The sequence below is a fragment of the Anomaloglossus baeobatrachus genome, chromosome 8, assembly GCF_048569485.1.
Source record: "Anomaloglossus baeobatrachus isolate aAnoBae1 chromosome 8, aAnoBae1.hap1, whole genome shotgun sequence".
NCBI lineage: Eukaryota > Metazoa > Chordata > Amphibia > Anura > Aromobatidae > Anomaloglossus > Anomaloglossus baeobatrachus.
This window is the reverse complement of record NC_134360.1, coordinates 205,978,302-205,997,495: the sequence shown is the minus strand read 5'-3', so window position 1 is coordinate 205,997,495 and position 19,194 is coordinate 205,978,302. Positions and strand designations below refer to the sequence as shown.

At 46.0% G+C, this 19,194-nt stretch overlaps 1 protein-coding gene across 1 annotated transcript; it reads right to left on the bottom strand.

Moving 5' to 3' along the window:
- Positions 1 to 278: 278 nt before the first annotated feature.
- GPX7 (glutathione peroxidase 7) lies at positions 279 to 18,245 on the bottom strand. The gene is made up of 3 exons (XM_075321061.1): positions 17,998 to 18,245; positions 5,274 to 5,535; positions 279 to 1,106 (listed from the first exon to the last, which is right to left on the bottom strand). Exons 1-3 carry the CDS (start codon positions 18,127 to 18,129, stop codon positions 943 to 945), a joined length of 558 nt encoding a protein of 185 aa, XP_075177176.1. The 5' UTR covers positions 18,130 to 18,245; the 3' UTR covers positions 279 to 942.
- Between the last annotated feature and the right edge of the window lie 949 nt (positions 18,246 to 19,194).

Here is a 19,194-nt window from a genome sequence, read left to right as displayed (position 1 = left end):
CACCCGAGCTTTTTGGTACTCGCTCATCACTAATCATTATACATCCATCTTCTATATTGTATGGATCAGTTGCAGAAGAGAAAACTGCAAGATTTCAGGATTATTTAAAAATAAAAAAGCTACAAAAACACAAAATTAAAGAAAGCAATAGATCGTTTTCTGACTATAGATTCCCTTTAAAGAGGCATCACCGAGATTTTGTGAAATCACAACTAACCAACATAACACTGTGCATCTACCAAAGGAATGTAAGGAAGACATTTTATTGTATTTTATTGGAAAAGGTTCTTTTGAGCATTTCCAATGCCGTTGTCATAAAATAAAAATCCAATAGAAAAAAAGTAGAAGGTAACAAAGTAATGCTTGTAGAAATATCCAGCAAGGTGTCTTTTACACCCTTGAAAATTATGCGGAAGCTGACACTTGGCATAGGATGGGTTCACATAGCGTTTGGCCCTACATTCAGTGGCTTCATTGGGGCTTATGTCTGAACTCCCGCAAAATGGGATTTTGGTGTATGCGACGAGGAGGTCATTGACAATAGTGATAATTTTTGGACGATTATGCCTATTGGAGACTGGCAACTGCACAGTCAACTACATCTTGCTGCCCACTTCAACTGGGCGTACATGGCCAAAAATGATGGATAGTAGAACACACTGTGACTCTGTCTGAATCATTATAGTCACTAGCCCCATTGGCGCAGACGCCCAAAATGCTATGTGAACCCAGCCTTACACTTTTCTTTCTTTTTGCATTATCTTGAGAAGTCCTCGAATCCTGCCCAGTCCTTCTGAACGATCAGGTGTCATATTTGTTTCTTCCCACCATGAAGATGTCCTTTACGCAGATGGTTTGATAGGTCAATATCTCCTTACCAAGTTCAATAAAAACCCTGTCCCGTTCCCTGAGCTGCCATGTTCTGGTCATTGACATCGCTCATCACAACTCCTCTTTTTTCTTCAGGATCAGTTTCCTCACCAGCTCCGTAACATGAGGCTTCACCTCCTCTACGGACACCGTGGGACCCCAGGCATTCACTACTTTTCCATCAGGTCCAACAAGAAATTTCCAGAAGTTCCAATCCGGTTCTTTACCAAAGGATTCTAAAAATATTGGAAAAAAAGTTGGAAAAATAAGCTTAAAAACTCTACAAAAATGAAGATCTCATGTAAGTAAACAAGAACTAGATGCAATAAATTGTAGTTTAATATAGGCAGTAATATAGTCAATGGGCTGGCAATATGGTTTACAGTTACACCCAGAGAATAAAAAGTAATAACCTTTTTGCACTTTACACAACCCCTGGCTCAATTGTTCAGCGCATGGTGCCTATAAAGCAATGCTGAGGTTGTGAATTTTTCTGGAGAATCCTTTTGGAAGAATAGGAGGAATAGCTACGACAAGGTGTGTTAAAGGGAACCTGTCAGGTGCAATATGCACCCAGAACCACGAGCAGTTCTGGTTGCATATATCTAATCCCTGTATCTAGTAGCATAGATAAAGAGATCTTTAGAAAAAGAATTTCTAAAGATCCTTTATGATATGCTAATGAGCGCAGGGACTAGTCCCAAAGGCTTTAGTTCCTGCTCTCATTCCGCCCTCTTAGCATGTTATCACACCCATTGGGATGTGCTAACATGTTATTCAATGCCCATTGCCCAGCGTCATCATCGGCAGTGACAAACGTACCTGTATCCATTGCATTGCTTCAGAACGCTGGGCAGTGCGCATGATCAGAAGTTTCTGGACTTCCGGTCATGCGCACTACACCAGCTTGAAGCCGGGACGCGTCCGGGGACTTATGCCCATGCGCACTGAGCCGAAAACCAATGTTACAGCAGAGATGAGATCGACCAGCCTCTGACGCTGCCCATTCATTAGCATGTTAGTACTCCCACAGGGGCGTGCTTACTTGCTAAGGAGGCCAACAATCCAAGGGAACTAACGCCCTTGTGACTAGTCCCTGGCCTCATTAGCATATCATAAAGGATCTTTAGAAATACTTTTTCTAATGATCTCTTTATCTATGCTACTAGATACAGGAACAGTTGGGCAGGGATTAGCAATATGTACCCAGAACTGGTCGTGGTACTGGGTGCATACAGGACCTGACAGGTTCCCTTTAAAGCAGAGCAAAAGGTAGGGTGACTTGAGAGAAGACAATGCAGGCACATCCAGCCCAGAAAAATATAGATTAAAAGCAAAATACGTTAATTAAAAAAACATGTTAAAATCATACAAAAACTGCTGAACAGGGAAACCTGACGCGTTTTTGGCTCCCAGAGACGCCCTTTATCATAGGAAGTTCATCACCCTACACTCTGATCAGCGTTTTATCCGAGTGCCGTTAGGATAAATCGGCCAGATTCTCTCGCAGGAGAAAACATACGCCCGTGTGACCCCGACCTTAAAGCAAGAATGGCTGACACCAATTTTGCTACATTGGACTTTTTAGAGATAGAGTCCTAGATTTTTTTTACTCTCTGACCACCTTATAGGAAATGTGTAGTCAGAAAAAAACCCAAAAAAACAAAATACAGTTTAGCCCCTTAAGAACCTGGTGATTTTCCATTTTTTGTGCCTTTATTATCTTTTTCTCTCCTTCTTCCAAAAGCCGTAACTTTTTTTTTATTATTGTTTTTGTTGACAGTTATAGCTTTGAATGACTACATTATATGGGAAAATAAATGGTAAGAAAAAAAATGAAAAAAAAATCCAACTGCTCTGAAATAATGAAAAAATAGACCATTTTGAGACTGTTTTGGGAGGGGGGGGGGGTTAATTTTTACGGAATTCGTTGTGCTGTAAAAAAATAACCTGCCAACTTAAAGGGATTGTCCACTTCTTTTACATTGATGGCTTGTCCTTAGGATTCGACACCCCTCACTTCCGCCGATCAGCTGTTCTTGGTCCTGGCGGTGACAGCAGGCAGCTGGAATTGCTCAGCTCCAGAGCGGCTTTATCTACTGATTGCGGTCGCGGCCGGGTACTGCACATCCGCCTCCCATTCTAATCAATAGGATGTGGATGTGCAATACCCAGCTGCTGCCACTATCTGAAGACGGAGCAGCTCCGGAGCTGAGCATTTCCAGCTGCCTGCTGCCCCCGCCGGCACAGAGAACAGCTGATCGGCGGAGGTGCGGGGTGTCGGATCCCGGCCGATCAGAAATTGATGACCTATCCTAAGAGGTACTTTGCACACTACGATAATCGCAGCTGCGATGTCGGTGGGGTCAAATCGAAAGTGACGCACATCCATCGTCGCTGCCGATATCGGAGTGTGTAAATCCTTTATGATATGATTAACGAGCGCAAAAGCGTCGTAATCGTATCATTGGTGTAGCGTCCGACATTTCTATGATGTAGCTGCTGCGACGGTACGATGTTGTTCCTCGTTCCCCTGCGGCAGCACACATCGCTGTGTGTGAAGCCGCAGGAGCGAGGAACATCTACCTGCATCACCGCAGCTCACGCCGGCTATGCGGAAGGAAGGAGGTGGGTGGGATGTTTACGTCCCGCTCATCTCCGCCCCTCCGCTTCTATTGGCCGACTGCCGTGTGATGTCGCTGTGACGCCGCACGACCCGCCCCCTTAGGAAGGAGGCTGATTGCCGGCCAGAGCGACGTCGCAGGGCAGGTAAGTGCGTGTGAAGCTGCCGTAGCGATAATGTTCGCTACGGCAGCAATCACAAGATATCGCATGTACGACGGGGGCCGGTACTATCGCGCTCGTCATCGCTACAATCGGCTAGTGATGTCGCAACGTGCAAAGTACCCCTAAGGGTATGCCATCAATGTATAAGTAGTGGACAACCTTTTTAATAAGTTTTTCAGGTCAGTACAAAAAATGTAGTGATATGCAAAAAAAAAAAAAAAAAAAAACCACAATATTAAAAACTCAAAGCTTCTTTATTTTTAATGTCAATTGTTTTTTGTGTATCGAGCAGAAACCATTTTGGGCACATACGTCATTTTGATCACTTTGTATTGCGTTTTTGCCACTGTCACGTTTCCCACTGGCATTAAAGAGATTAAACTCATGTGATCGCAGCAAGCTCCAAACTCATCAGTTACTATTGGGTGCTGGCAATGTACAGAGCGGGCTCAGCTCCTGAGCCTACACCATCCAGTGATAGCATATGGGGACTGTACATGTACGGGGGTCGGCACTAAGAGGCTAAATTAGATTTAAACTTGAAAAATAAAATCATTACTAACAAAAATTATTTATTTCACGACCTATAGTCAAAAGGTTAGAAACTTTCCTATTGTCTCAGGAAATTTACATGTACATTGACAGCAATAGACTGACTCAGATGTTATATTTAATACTGAAACATCTAATGAGTGTGTGCAAGGTAATTGTACAGGAGGAGGGGGTGAGCTGTGACATCACCTATTGTGATTAGTGGATCCAGTGTTATCTGTCATTGACCAGGAGGAGGTGAGCTGTGACATCACCCATTGTGAATAGTGGATTCTGTGTTCTCTACTGTATATAGAGGTGTTAGCAAAAGGAGGTGAGCTGTGACCATCTATTGTGAATGGTGAATCCTGACTTCTCTACTGTATGTAGATGTGTTATCAGTCGTTTTATAGGAGGAAGCGGAGGTGGTGAGCTGTGACATCAATTATTAATGATGTATCTCGTGTTATCTACTGTATAAAGAGGTGTTATCAGTCATTGTACAGGAGGAAGAGGTGAGCTGTGACATCATCTGAAGTAAATGGTGGATCCTTTGTTGTTTAATGTATATAGAAGTTACTTCTCATTGTTCAGGAGGAGGAGGTGAGCTGTGACATCACTTATTGTGAATAGTGGATCCTCTTAACATTTTGTACATAAAGGAGTTATCTGTCATTGTAAACCTGTCTGTGATGATAATGAGACTGCTGAAAATTCTTCTGTACAGAAGAGGAAGATACAGTTTAAAATAGCCCCAGTGGCCAGTGTGAAAATTGCAAGATTTCTTTATTTTTAATACAGATTCTGATATGGAAAAAAATGCCTTTTTTTAATGTTAATTGGAACTTTTCAGGTGAATTATACTGCCAGCGTCACTGCCGGAATAAAGCAAACAAAAAAAGACTCCATCATTGCAAATATTAATGTTTCGCTCTGAATTGCGGCATTTCATAGTGAAACATAGATATTTGTAATGTCCAATCTTGAGAATGGGAGAATAGGCTTCTATGTGCGCGATGGAGATAGCCGAGTATATTGCTGATACAAGGTGCAGCGCTTACGTGATCAGTAGTCCCCGTCCTCACCTGTCAGATATTTGTAGGCAGCATTGGCTCCGACACCGGTCACCGCAATCTTGCTGAACATGGGAAAGGTAACGCTGTAATTCTTTTTGACAAAAGAGTCGATCTCACGTTCGCTGTTTGGCTCCTGATGCCCAAACTGGTTACAGGGAAAGCCCAAAACGTTGAAGTGGTAAGGTCCCAGGTCCCGCTGCAGCTTCTGCAATGCCCTGTAGTGGCCATCGGTGAAGCCACATTGACTGGCCACATTCACAACCAATGTCACCTAGAAAGAAATAATGCCGCCATCATACATAATATCACAGCAAACCTCTGCCATTAGAGCTTATAAATCTGTATAACGGGAATGATGAAGGCTTGTCATCTAATAAACTGTGTGCTGCAGTATACAGTGGAGGATGTTTCCTCGGGGGGACGATGATCTTAGCCCCCCACCGATCATCAGAATGACAGGGTTGCAATGCTTCAGTGCATATTGTGCCCTTTGGCTTCACTCGGAGATTTCCCTGATTGTACTGACGTTAATGGGAGCGCTGTCAGCTTCGCTCGCAGATATATTAGTCTTGATTGGAAGCCAATAGGGGCAGAAACCTCGCCGCAGCATGGCGACCCATAGGAAATAAAAAGTTCTGCAACTTTCTAATATACTTTCTGTTTTAGATCCGAACCATTTTAAAGGGAACCTGTCAGCAGAAATTTTGCCCTAAACCTAAAGGTTTCCCCTTCTGCGGCTCCTGGGCTGCATTCTAGCAAGGTTCCTATAGTTATTCTGCCCCCTTTTAGATCAAAATAAATAGTTTATAAAGTGGTACCTTTCAGTTTGAAAATCTTGTTAATGGTACACGGGGGCGGGCTGTCTGTTGTCCGTTACTGTCCCTCCTGCCGCTTTAGGCCGTCCCCAATGCTCATTTACATACCTCAGGGCGCCGCCCAGTGCGTCCGAGATCTCGCGCATGCGCTGTGGCACTGTAGCGGGACTGTGCACAGTGGGACCGCTGGTGACGTTGCGCAGGCACGAGATTATGGGCGGCGCTGTGATTTTCATCAGCAAGCTCCAGCCCATAATCTCATGCCCGCGCTTTCCCCTCTGCCTCCACCGTTCTGCGCATGCCCTGGCCAGATGACCAGATGATCGGTGGTGTCCTTCTCCGCTCCTCCCATCTATTTCTTGCTCCAGGGCTAGATGGGAAAGAGGTGATGTTGGGTCATCTGGCCAGGGCATGCGCAGAACGGTGGAGGCAGAGGGGAAAGCGCGGGTACAAGATTATGGGCGGGAGCTTGCTGATGAAAATCACAGCGCCGCCCATAATCTCGTGCCTGCACAACGTCACCAGCGGTCCCACTGTGCACAGTCCCGCTACAGTGGCACGGCGCATGTGCGAGACCTCGGATGCACTGGGCGGCGTCCTGAGGTATGTAAATGAGCGTTGGGGGACGGCCTAAAGCGGCAGGAGGTACAGTAACGGACAACAGACAGCCCGTCCCCGTGGTAGAATTAACAAGATTTTCAAACTGAAAGGTACCACTTTATAAAAACTATTTATTTTGATCTAAAAGGGAGCAGAATAACCATAGGAACATTGCTAGAATACAGCCCAGGAGCCGCAGAAGGGGAAACTTTTAGGTTTAGGGCAAAATTTCTGCTGATAGGTTCCCTTTAAAGAACTCGGCTTTCTTGTATCCAGTCTAGACAATCTCTCCTAAGTTACATGAGATGAAACATTGTAAAAAAAACAAAAAAACAAAAAACCCCAACTATTACAACATGAGAGATATCCCGTTTCCCTGAAAATAGGACCTACTCCAAAAATAAGCCCTATAAGGATTTTTAGGGCTTTTCGGAGTATGGTAAAAATATACGCCCTAGTCCAAAAATAAGCCCTAGTTATGATTCAATAAGGAAGTGTCCAAGCAAATAAAGTTAAAGAATACAGCAGGACCATTCATCAAAGAAAGCAGATATCCACACCACACCCTCCAAAAAAACAAACAAAAATGCACTCACCAGACCCCAAACAATTACAGTTGGCAAGCAGCGATGGTGGATGGGCTCTCACACAGAGATCTGCGTCGCCGTCACGTCTCTCGCCGTTTCAGCTCGATTACACTGCAGCTCTCACAAAGAGATCGGGTACCAGTTTCACTCTGCATGAGTGATACTGCTTTCAGTCAACAGGGGGAGCCAACCGCTATAGAATGCAGGGGACCTGACAGCGACGCAGATTTGTATGTGAGAGCCCATTCACTTGTCAACTCTAATTGTTTGGGGTCTGGTAAGTGCGATTCTTTTAGGGGTGTCTCCTTTCTTTTTGGGGCAAACTTAGCAGTACATAGAGAATAATAAATATAAGCAGGTAATTTAACCCTTTGTAAATATGGTCTGTCCCCACCACTATAGGACGGGTTCTGCTCCACGAAAGTCGCAGGTCATATAAGAAAATGTGCATCTGACCCAGTAATGGGATTAACACAAAATGTTGATGTTCTAGAATGTGATGACAGGATTAGATTGGAATAATTGTTGGGGTTTTTTTTGTTCAAGAATAAATGTAGATTGTTGTTCATGGGAAAATATAAAAGACACCCCCTGAAAATAAGCCCTAGCACACCTTTAGGAGCAAAAAATAACATAAGACCCTGTCTTATTTTCGCGGAAACACGGTACCCCTGGATGCAGCTCACAGATGATTGCTGAGAACTGATGCAACTGAAACAAATTCTCAGCTGTGATAATACTGACGGCAAACAAAGAAGTTAAAAATACTGAAGAAATGAAAACGCAAAATATTGACAGAATCAGCTTTATAGAACATGTCATTATACGATCATATAAAGTTTGCAGTTGCATTTGGGGTAGTGCCTGACCCATCAATCAGTCTCAATGTTTTTGGGACTATTTGTGAGATGGCTTTAGCGGGATATATTTATTATTTCTTTACTTATATGGCGATATTAATTCCACAGCGCTTTACATACATCAGCATCCCTGTCCCCATTGGGGCTCACAATCTAAATTCACTATCAGTATGTCTTTAAATCAGAGGAAAGCCACGCAAACACGGGGAGAACATACAAACTCCTTGCAGATGTCAGCCTTGGTGGGATTTGAACCCAGGACCCCAGCGCTGCAAGACTGCAGTGCTAACCACTGAGCCACCCTGTGAACACACTATTGGAAAAAGTAGGTCATGAAAGGACCCTGAGCACCACTGCAAAGTTTAAAGAAAAAAAAAAGAGAAAATCCTTAGGTCCCCACGTTTTTTTTTATGTGCTTATTTTATGCACATAAAGCATGTTTTGGCAGGAAAAACGCACATTTTTCATTGTGTTTGCATGTTTTTTCACTTGTGTTTTTTTCCTCCTCTTTTTTTTTGTCATAGGAGATCATGCTAATTAAAGTCACCTGTGCCAAATGGGAGGAGTGCTGATCCAAGTAAGGCTGGTTTCACACATCTGGCTTTTCGCCGGTTTGCCGGATTCGGCGCACTCTAGTACAGTGTATAAAGTACAATGGCAGCGCCGCAACTTCCGGGTCACATGCTCCGGTCACATGACAGCATGTGACCGGAGCTTGTCGTGCTGCCATTGTACTGTACACACTGTACTGGCGTGCGCCGAATCCGGCGAAAAGCCGGATGTGTGAAACTAGCCTAAAAACAAAAAAAAAAAAATAGGGGATACATTATGCATAGATTATACATTATGTCCATTTGGCACAGGTGATGTTAATTAGCAGTAGACTGCGCTCAGTTCACATAATGGGAGCTGGTGTAAGGCTACTTTCACACATCCGGTTTGAGCCGTGCGGCTCAATCCGGCTGTGAAACCTATGCAATGGATGAGCCGAAAACACCGCATCCTTTGCATAAGTTTTTACATGCGGCCGTTCCGTTTTTTTCCGGTTGCGACACGCTACTGAGCATGCGCAGTGGAAGAAACCGCATGCAGCGGCCGGATGCGTTTTTTTCCTGCATTGCGCCGCATCCGGCGTCCATAGGCATGCATTGAAAAATTCGCCGCAGCGGCCGGATGCAGTGCGATGCGTTTTTTTTTGCCGGAGCAAAAAGCGTTGCAGGCAACGTTCCATCCGGCCGCGGCATCGGCTAAATCTGCCGCATGCGGCAAAAACCGGACCGAACGCAAGCCCATGCAGCACAATACGGCACTAATGTAAGTCTATGCAAAAAACTCCGCAACCGGCGGCAAAAAAAACGGTTGCGGTTTTTCTGCAGAGCGCCGTATTGTGCCGCAGAGCAAAAACCGGATGTGTGAAAGTAGCCAAAGGTGAGTTAATCTGGTCCCTTCACAGGGTGTTTGTGCTGTGTGGAGGCCATTGTTGCAGTAATTTTGTGTCTGTGGGGCGATGGGGCCTGGAGTCATGAGGACTCAGCCGTGCAGCATGGGTGTTGTGAGGCACCAGGTCACCTTCCTGCTGGTGCATTGTCACTGCTGCAGTGGTTAGTACACGGCTCCGCAGTAGGGCGTCAGAGTTAGGGACCCACCGATGTACTGAGAGTGCAGAGTGAGAATGGCAATAGCTGGCTACGGAGGAGAGAGGGAGATAAATCCCTCCCTCCCCTCCTCAGTGCCGGCCCTCCTCTCCTGAGACCCAGCCCGCCCCCCGCAGCTGTGGTCCGATCACAGGATCGGACCTCAGTCGCAGTGACACTCACAGGACACTCGGCTCCCGCTGTGCTGCCAGCATGAGCAGAGAGTCATGCGAGGATCGCACTAGTGCCCCATGTGGCCCTGGCCTAACAGTGTAAATTTGGTGTCCTCTAAAGTCATCATACAGCCAGTAATATCTAAACCGCTGACAACCAAAGTGAGTACATGCCTAAGACAAAATGACCAAATTGTTTCCAATGTGTCAATATTTTGTGTGGACACCATTATTTTCCAGCACTGCCTTAAAGGGGGCTTTACACGCTACGACATCGCTAATGCGAACTTGTTGGGGTCACGGATTTGGTGACGCACATCCGGCCGCATTAGCGATGCCGTTGCGTGTGACACCGATGAGCGATTTTGCATCGTTGCAAAAACGTGCAAAATCGCTCATCGGTGACATGGGGGTCCATTCTCAAAAATCGTTACTGCAGCAGTAACGAAGTTGTTCCTCGTTCCTGCGGCAGCACACATCGCTCCGTGTGACACCGCAGGAACGAGGAAGCTCTCCTTACCTGCCTCCCGGCCGCTATGCAGAAAGAAGGAGGTGGGCGGGATGTTACGTCCCGCTCACTTCCGCCCCTCCGCTGCTATTGGGCTGCCGCTCAGTGACGTCGCTGTGACGCCGCACGGACCGCCCCCTTAGAAAGGAGGCGGTTCGCCGGTCACAGCGACGTCGCCGGGCAGGTAAGTATGTGTGACGGGTCTGGGCGATGTTGTGCGGCACGGGCAGCGATTTGCCCGTGTCGCACAACAGATGGGGGCGGGTACCCACACTAGCGATATCAGGACCGATATCGCAGTGTGTAAAGCGGCCTTAACTCTCTGGCATGGAGATCACTAGAGCTTCACAGGAGCCGCTGGATCCTCTCCATCCTCCATGATGACATCACGGAGCTGGTGGATGTTAGGGATCTTCCGTTCCTCCACCTTCCGTTTGAGGAGGCTCCACAGATGCTCAGTCCAACACCTTTACCCTCAGTTTCTAAAGCAAGGCAGTGGTCATCTAGGAGGTGTGTTTGGAGTTGTTATCCTTGTTGGAATACTGCCTTGCGGCCCAGTTTCTGATGGTTAGGCTAATCCCTGCATACACTAGCATAGATAAATAGATCTCCTTCAGTATGTCACAGTACATGTTGGCATTCATGGTTTTCTCAATGACCTGTGGCTCACCACAGCCGGTTGCCTTCCATCTGAACCACTTAAGTTTATTTTGGCATGTGCTCAACGTCATATCTAGAGGTTGCTGTTTAAAAATGCAGTAGCTGTGTGAATGCAGAGATTACAGGGGTTTGGGGGTCCGCCTAGCAGTGCCGGCCGCTCATTAAACAATCTCGTATTCCCTGCTTTACCTGCCCACCGGCGCCTATGATTGGTTGCAGTGATACACGCCTCCACGCTGAGTGACAGGTGTCTCACTGCAACCAATCACAGCAGCCGGTGGGCGAGTCTATACTGTGCAGTGAAATAAATAAATAATTTAAAAAAATGGCGTGCGGTCCCCCCCAATTTTAATACCAGCCAGATACAGCCATACGGCTGAAGGCTGGTATTCTCAGGATGGGGAGCTCCACGTTATGGGGAGCCCCCCAGCCTAACAATATCAGTCAGCAGCCGCCCAGAATTGCCGCATACATTAGATGCGACAGTTCTGGGACTGTACCCGGCTCTTCCCGATTTGCCCTGGTGCGTTGGCAAATCGGGGTAATAAGGAGTTAATTGCAGCCCATAGCTGCCACTAAATCCTAGATTAATCATGTCAGGCGTCTATGAGACACCCTCCATGATTAATCTGTAAGTTACAGTAAATAAACACACACACACATACCTGAAAAAATAATTTATTAGAAATTAAAAACACTAACAAATTCCCTAGTTCAGCAATTTAATAAGCCCCAAAAAGCCCTCCATGTCCGGCGTAATCCACGGACCTTCAGCGTCGCTTCCAGCTCTGCTGTATGAAGGTGACCGGAGCTGCAGAAGACACCGCCGCTCCTGTCACCTCCACGCAGCAACTGAGGTGAGTAGCGCGATCAGCTGAGCTGTCACTGAGGTTAATCGCGGCCACCGCTGGATCCAGTGACAGCGGGTAACCTCAGTGACAGCTCAGCCGATCGCGATACTCACCTCAGTTGCTGCTTGGAGGTGACCGGAGCGGCGGTGTATTCTGCAGCTCCTGCCACCTCCATGGAGCAGAGCTGGAAGCGACGCTGGAGGTCCGTGGATTACGCCGGACATGGAGGGCTTTTTGGGGCTTATTAAATTGCTGAACCAGGGAATTTGTTAGTGTTTTTAATTTCTAATAAATGATTTTTTCAGGTGTGTGTGTGTTTATTTACTGTAACTTACAGATTAATCATGGAGGGTGTCTCATAGATGCCTGACATGATTAATCTAGGATTTAGTGTCAGCTATGGGCTGACATTAACTACTTATTACCCCGATTTGCCAACGCACCAGGGCAAATCGGGAAGAGCCGGGTACTGTCCGAGAACTGTCGCATCTAATGTATGCGGCAATTCTGGGCGGCTGCTGACTGATATTGTTAGGCTGGGGGGCTCCCCATAACGTGGAGCTCCCCATCCTGAGAATACCAGCCTTCAGCCGTATGGCTGTATCTGGCTGGTATTAAAATTGGGGGGGGGGGACTGCACGCCGTTTTTTTTAATTATTTATTTATTTATTTCACTGCACAGTATAGACTCGCCCACCGACTGCTGTGATTGGTTGCAGTGAGACACCTGTCACTCAGCGTGGAGGCGTGTCTCACTGCAACCAATCATAGGCGCCTGTGGGCGGGGAAAGCAGGGAATACGAGATTGTTTAATGAGCGGCCGGCTTTTTCAAAATAGTAAAAGCTGCCGGAACAGTGTGAACGCCGTGCAGCACCGTGCCTGGGATCGGTGAGTATGAGAGAGGGCTGCTAACTTCAGTCACTCAGGGGATTAGCGGTCACCGGTGAGTCCTTCACTGGTGACCGCTAATCAGGACGCGACACAGACAGAGCCGCAGCATGACAATGAAGTTGGGTGAAGTTCACCCGAGTTCATTCTGATTGTGCGGCTCTGTCTGTGTCTGCTGTCATCTGCCATTCAGCTCTACTACATGGCTGTCTGTGTCTGCTGTCAGCGGCCATGTAGCAGAGCTGAATGGCAGATCACATAGTAAAAAATACGCATTACACACGCATTACACACGCTAGTAAAATCATTAATTTATTCAGAAAAAGCATCGCACTTGCATTGCACTCGGACCTAACGTGAACTAAAATCAGCCGAGTTTTTTTCAGCCAACTCGGACCGATTTTACTCGCATAGATGTGTTTCCACCCTTAGGTAAGTATTATAAAGTGATTTTTATGTTCTCACAGCGGCCTGGGCTCTTATATAAAGCATGTTAGAATGCTGTATATAAGAGCCCGGTGGTGGTGGCCACAGCTTATATGCCAAAAAAGTGGTGACAGGTTCCCTTTAAACTATAAGCTGCACACTGCATCACATTGGTCTCCATGGATGTCGTCTCAGAAGGAAGATGATGCACAAAAAAGCACACAAACAGTTTGCTGATGACAAGCAGACTACGGACACAGATTACTGTAACCGTGTTCTGTGGACTGATTAGACCAAAATAAACTTAATTGGTTCAGATGGAAGTCAAGCGTGTTTGCTGGCAACCAGGTGGGGAGTACAAAGACAAATGTGGCCTGCCTACAGTCAAGCATGGTGGTGCCAGTGTCATGGTTTGGGGCTGCATGACAGCTTCCAGCTGTGGCGAGCTACAGGTCATTGAGAAAACCATGAATACCAACATGTACTGTGACATACTGAAGGAGATCTCTTTATCTATGCTAGTGTATACAGGGACGGTATAGGGAGGCATTAGCAATATGCACCCAGAACTGCTCGTGGTTCTGGGTGCATAGTGCACCTGACAGGTTCAGTTTAATGGCTGTGTGTTGACTTATTTAGAGGACATCAAATTTGCCCTGTTATACGGGCTGCACACTGACTAATGTACATTGTATCACAGGGTCAGATCTTCAGTGTTGTCCTATGAAGAGATATAATAAAATATTTACAAAAAAGTGAGGGGTGTACTCACTTATGTGACATTCTGTAAATATTTAAAGAATAGTACTATAAAAAAAACAAACATTTGGAACTAATAGACATTTTGTATGACTTCTGTATGGCCCAGATACATGGACACAACACACAGGTACAATATTGCAGTGCCGGCTGTTGGCCCTTTTACACTACATGCCACGTCTGCAGCCCCTTAAAGGAGCTAATAAGGGGAGGGAGGAATTCTTCATTCCATTGCGAGTTAACCCCTGTGAGTCCAAACAAGAGCAGACAAGCTTCCTCTGCGGCCGCCATGCAATGTCTGACCGTTCTCTTGGAAGTTTTGAAGCCAGGAAGATATAACCGTAGTTTATCGGTGACATGACGGTGTGAGCCGGTTACATGTAAAGAGCCAGGCATGCCTATAGAGAGAATCCACACAGCGAAGGTCTAGTGAAATGTCACCGAAAAGGGACAGGAGCATAAAATAGTCCCTGGATAACAATAACTCCACAATATTCGATTTAGTAGTTAGAACGTTCTATGTAATCTTCTTTTCAGACCGACGTGTTACCCGGTTCTGTTCAATGTAATGGATGCTGCAGACAGAAAGTTCTACCGAGTTGTCGGAAAGTTCTATGCAGGAAATAAGACCATGTGAAGATAAGATGATCTAGGAATGGACGTGTATGGACCAGACATGGGTCTCCTGACCCAAAAGGCCCCGTTACACATAGCGATGTCGTTAGCGAGATCGCTGAAACGTCACAGGTTTTGTGACGCAACAGTGACCTCGCTAGCGATCTCGCTACGTGTCCCACATATCAGCGACCGACCCCCGCTGCGATATCGCCGATCGTACCGGAACGTCCTGGTTCATTTTTTGATCGTTGGTGTCCCGCTGGGCAGCATGCATCGCTGTGTTTGACACCATAACAACAATGAGCGACCTCGTTGGCGACTCAGAACTCAGGTACACGGGCGTATTTTTGCTTTGTCTTTTCAACGCCCCCTCAGCTCTGATTGGTGGTCACAACTGCGTTATGATTGGGCAACCTTGCCATAAAGAAGGCAATGTAGTAGCGCTTCCATCCTTTGTTTCTGAGCGCGCTTCCACGCCTTGGTGGAAACACTACGCCTCTATCAAGGTCTGAGTCGTCAGAATAGCTGCTGTGTGACAGGGTCCCAACGACCGCCGAGGTCGTTATACGGATCGCCGTATCGTTGCTGCGTCGTTAATTTGATCTGCCTGTTTGCCAGCTCACTAGCGACCATGTAGCGACGTACCAGCGATCCTGACCAGGTCGTATCGTTGTCGGGATCGCTGGAATGTCGCTACGTGTAACGGGACCCAACCTCATCTATACTCATAACACTGTTTAGTTCAGGTCAAGAAACTCTTGGCTCCCCCAGAAGTTGGGGTCTGTACATCCCCCATAAAACACAAGGGCGAGAAATCAGCTTTATTGTAGGAACGTTCCATGCAGCAGATATAATGTGTAGGAACGTTCCATGCAGCAGATATAATGTGGAGGAACGTTCCATGGAGCAGATATAATGTGGAGGAACGTTCCATGGAGCAGATATAATGTGTAGGAACGTTCCATGCAGCAGATATAATGTGGAGGAACGTTCCATGGAGCAGATATAATGTGTAGGAACGTTCCATGCAGCAGATATAATGTGGAGGAACGTTCCATGGAGCAGATATAATGTGCAGGAACGTTCCATGCAGCAGATATAATGTGCAGGAACGTTCCATGGAGCAGATATAATGTGCAGGAACGTTCCATGCAGCAGATATAATGTGTAGGAACGTTCCATGCAGCAGATATAATGTGGAGGAACGTTCCATGGAGCAGATATAATGTGTAGGAACGTTCCATGCAGCAGATATAATGTGTAGGAACGTTCCATGCAGCAGATATAATGTGTAGGAACGTTCCATGCAGCAGATATAATGTGGAGGAACGTTCCATGGAGCAGATATAATGTGCAGGAACGTTCCATGCAGCAGATATAATGTGTAGGAACGTTCCATGCAGCAGATATAATGTGTAGGAACGTTCCATGGAGCAGATATAATGTGGAGGAACGTTCCATGGAGCAGATATAATGTGGAGGAACGTTCCATGGAGCAGATATAATGTGGAGGAACGTTCCATGGAGCAGATATAACGTGGAGGAACGTTCCATGGAGCAGATATAATGTGTAGGAACGTTCCATGGAGCAGATATAATGTGTAGGAACGTTCCATGGAGCAGATATAATGTGGAGGAACGTTCCATGGAGCAGATATAACGTGGAGGAACGTTCCATGGAGCAGATATAACGTGGAGGAATGTTCCATGGAGCAGATATAATGTGCAGGAACGTTCCATGCAGCAGATATAATGTGTAGGAACGTTCCATGGAGCAGATATAATGTGGAGGAACGTTCCATGGAGCAGATATAACGTGGAGGAATGTTCCATGGAGCAGATATAACGTGGAGGAACGTTCCATGGAGCAGATATAATATGGAAGAAAGTTCCATGGAGCAGATATAATGTGCAGTAACGTTCTATGCAGCAGATACAATATGGAGGAAAGTTCCATGGAGAAGATATAATGTGCAGTAACGTTCTATGCAGCAGATACAATATGGAGGAAAGTTCCATGGAGCAGATATAATGTGGAGGAAAGTTCCGTGCAGCGAATATAATGTGGAGGAACGTTCCATGGAGCAGATATAACGTGGAGGAACGTTCCATGCAGCAGATATAATATGGAAGAAAGTTCCATGGAGCAGATATAATGTGCAGTAACGTTCTATGCAGCAGATACAATATGGAGGAAAGTTCCATGGAGCAGATATAACGTGGAGGAAAGTTCCATGGAGCAGATATAACGTGGAGGAAAGTTCCGTGCAGCAGATATAATGTGGAGGAACGTTCCATGGAGCAGATATAATGTGCAGGAACGTTCCATGGAGCAGATATAACGTGCAGGAACGTTCTATGCAGAAGATATAATGTGCAGGAACGTTCCATGGAGCAGATATAATGTGCAGGAACGTTCCATGGAGCAGATATAACGTGCAGGAACGTTCTATGCAGCAGATATAACATGCAGGAACGTTCCATGGAGCAGATATAACGTGCAGGAACGTTCTATGCAGAAGATATAATGTGCAGGAACGTTCTATGCAGCAGATATTGCTTTGTGTAGTACATGGAAAGTTCTAGTTATGGGAAAGTTCTATGCTGATAACAGTTTTATACATGTGGCTCTATTACAAGGTTCTAATTATAGGCACATTCTAGGCAGCAGATCTCACAGATTGTTACAGGAATGTTCTATGAGGAAGATTTATCATGTTAGATATATTACAAATTAAAGTTATAAGAAACCTCTAAGGCTTCATTCATTTAGACTTGTTTTTCTGTAAAAAAAAAAAAAAAGTTTTTCATCGATGCACCCAATCAAAAAAAAAAAACCAAAAACGTTTTTCATCAATGCACCCAATCCAATTTTACCAACAATGGACTGTTTTTCTCGTATGTAAAAAAAAAAAAATAAATTCTATACTTCTAACCATAAAACGGGAAAAAAAAAACCAGCACTGATGGCCTATCCACTTTTTTTCACTGACCCATTGATTTGAATGGGTGAGTTTGAACCCCAAAGTGGATAAAAAAAAATAGATTTCTATTTCTTTAATTTTTGGAGAAACCCCAAAAAACAAACAAGAAACATAGGCAGTAATAAGTATGTGTTGCATTTGCAGAACACATGCTGTGACTGAATGAGGCCTATGTGGCAGATGCTCTGTGCAGATGTTCCAGACACATAGAAAGGTCTATGTGCTGGGAAGTCACATACAGGTTCTAGCATGTTAGAGAAATGCTCTATGCAGTCATTAGAGGTTCTCTGCCTGTAATATGTAAGGTCTGTTACACATAACCCTAATTCAAGGACATCTCTGTGCTGCAGATGGGCAGCTGTCACTCACCGATCCCCTGTACTTCTCCAGAGACACCAGTTTGCCCCTGATGTTGATCACTTTGAAGGTGTAGAAGTCCTTGTTCTTCTGCAGGGATGATGCCAGGAGGAGCAGCAGGAGCAGCAGCACATAGGAGTACATGGTACTCACATACACTCAGTGCAACCACTGCTGCCAGCCCCACCACTGCTGATCCACAGGAACTGGGGAGGAACTGTAGGATTAACTCTCTGTAAACTGGACAGATCCACAGATCCCCAGTCCTCCAAAGATCATGAGCAGGAGGAGTATAGGCTGCAGAGAGTGCACATTCCTAAGCTCAGGCTGGTGTGATAGCGCCCCCTGTACTGCAGTACAGCATTATACACTGCCTGCTCTGGACCTGCAGCACATTTTAGGCCATTCATGTAGAAATGATCGTTTAAGTTTAAGGGCTCATTTTATGTACAAAATCAGCACTAATTCTTGTTCCTAGACTATGAGGCTCAGTTCCATGTCCTGTAATCATCTGTTAGGAAGCATCCTGGATTTTGCCACGGAAAACCTGTGGATTTATCTGGATTTTCAAGAAAAATCCGCAGGTTCATGCAAGTACAGACACTCCCCGTGTTATCCTATGGGACATGGTGAGTGCTGTGTCCATGCTGCGGATATGTGCGGCTGCGGAATATGCTGCGGATGTCCCGCAGCCGCACGTAACTGCGTGTCAATTATTTGTGCGAGAATAAGGCTATGTGTGGAGTTTGTAGCTGCGATTGTATCCGCAGGTACGGCCGCATGCTTCCCGCAGCTGCCCGCCTGCATCCGCAGCTATTTTTAGCTGCGAGATTCCAGCTGAATAGCTGCGGGAAACATGCGGACTTTCATGCGAATTACCTGCGGACGTCCCGGCTTCTATCTCCATAGCGGAGGGCCGGGATTTCCGCAGGTAATTCCGCAGTAATAATTGACATGCAGTTACGTGCGGCTGCGGGACATCCGCAGCATGTTCCGCAGCCGCACTTTCCGCAGCATGGACACAGCACTCCCCATGTCCCATAGGATAACATGGGGAGTGTCTGTACATGCTAAAACCTGCGGATTTATCTGGAAAATCCAGAAAAGTCTGCAGGTTTTCTGCGGCAAAATCCGCAGAAACAAGCTCCCGTGGGCACATGCCCTTACCTACGGAAGTTCCGCCTCTCCACTATGGAGATAGAGGCCGGA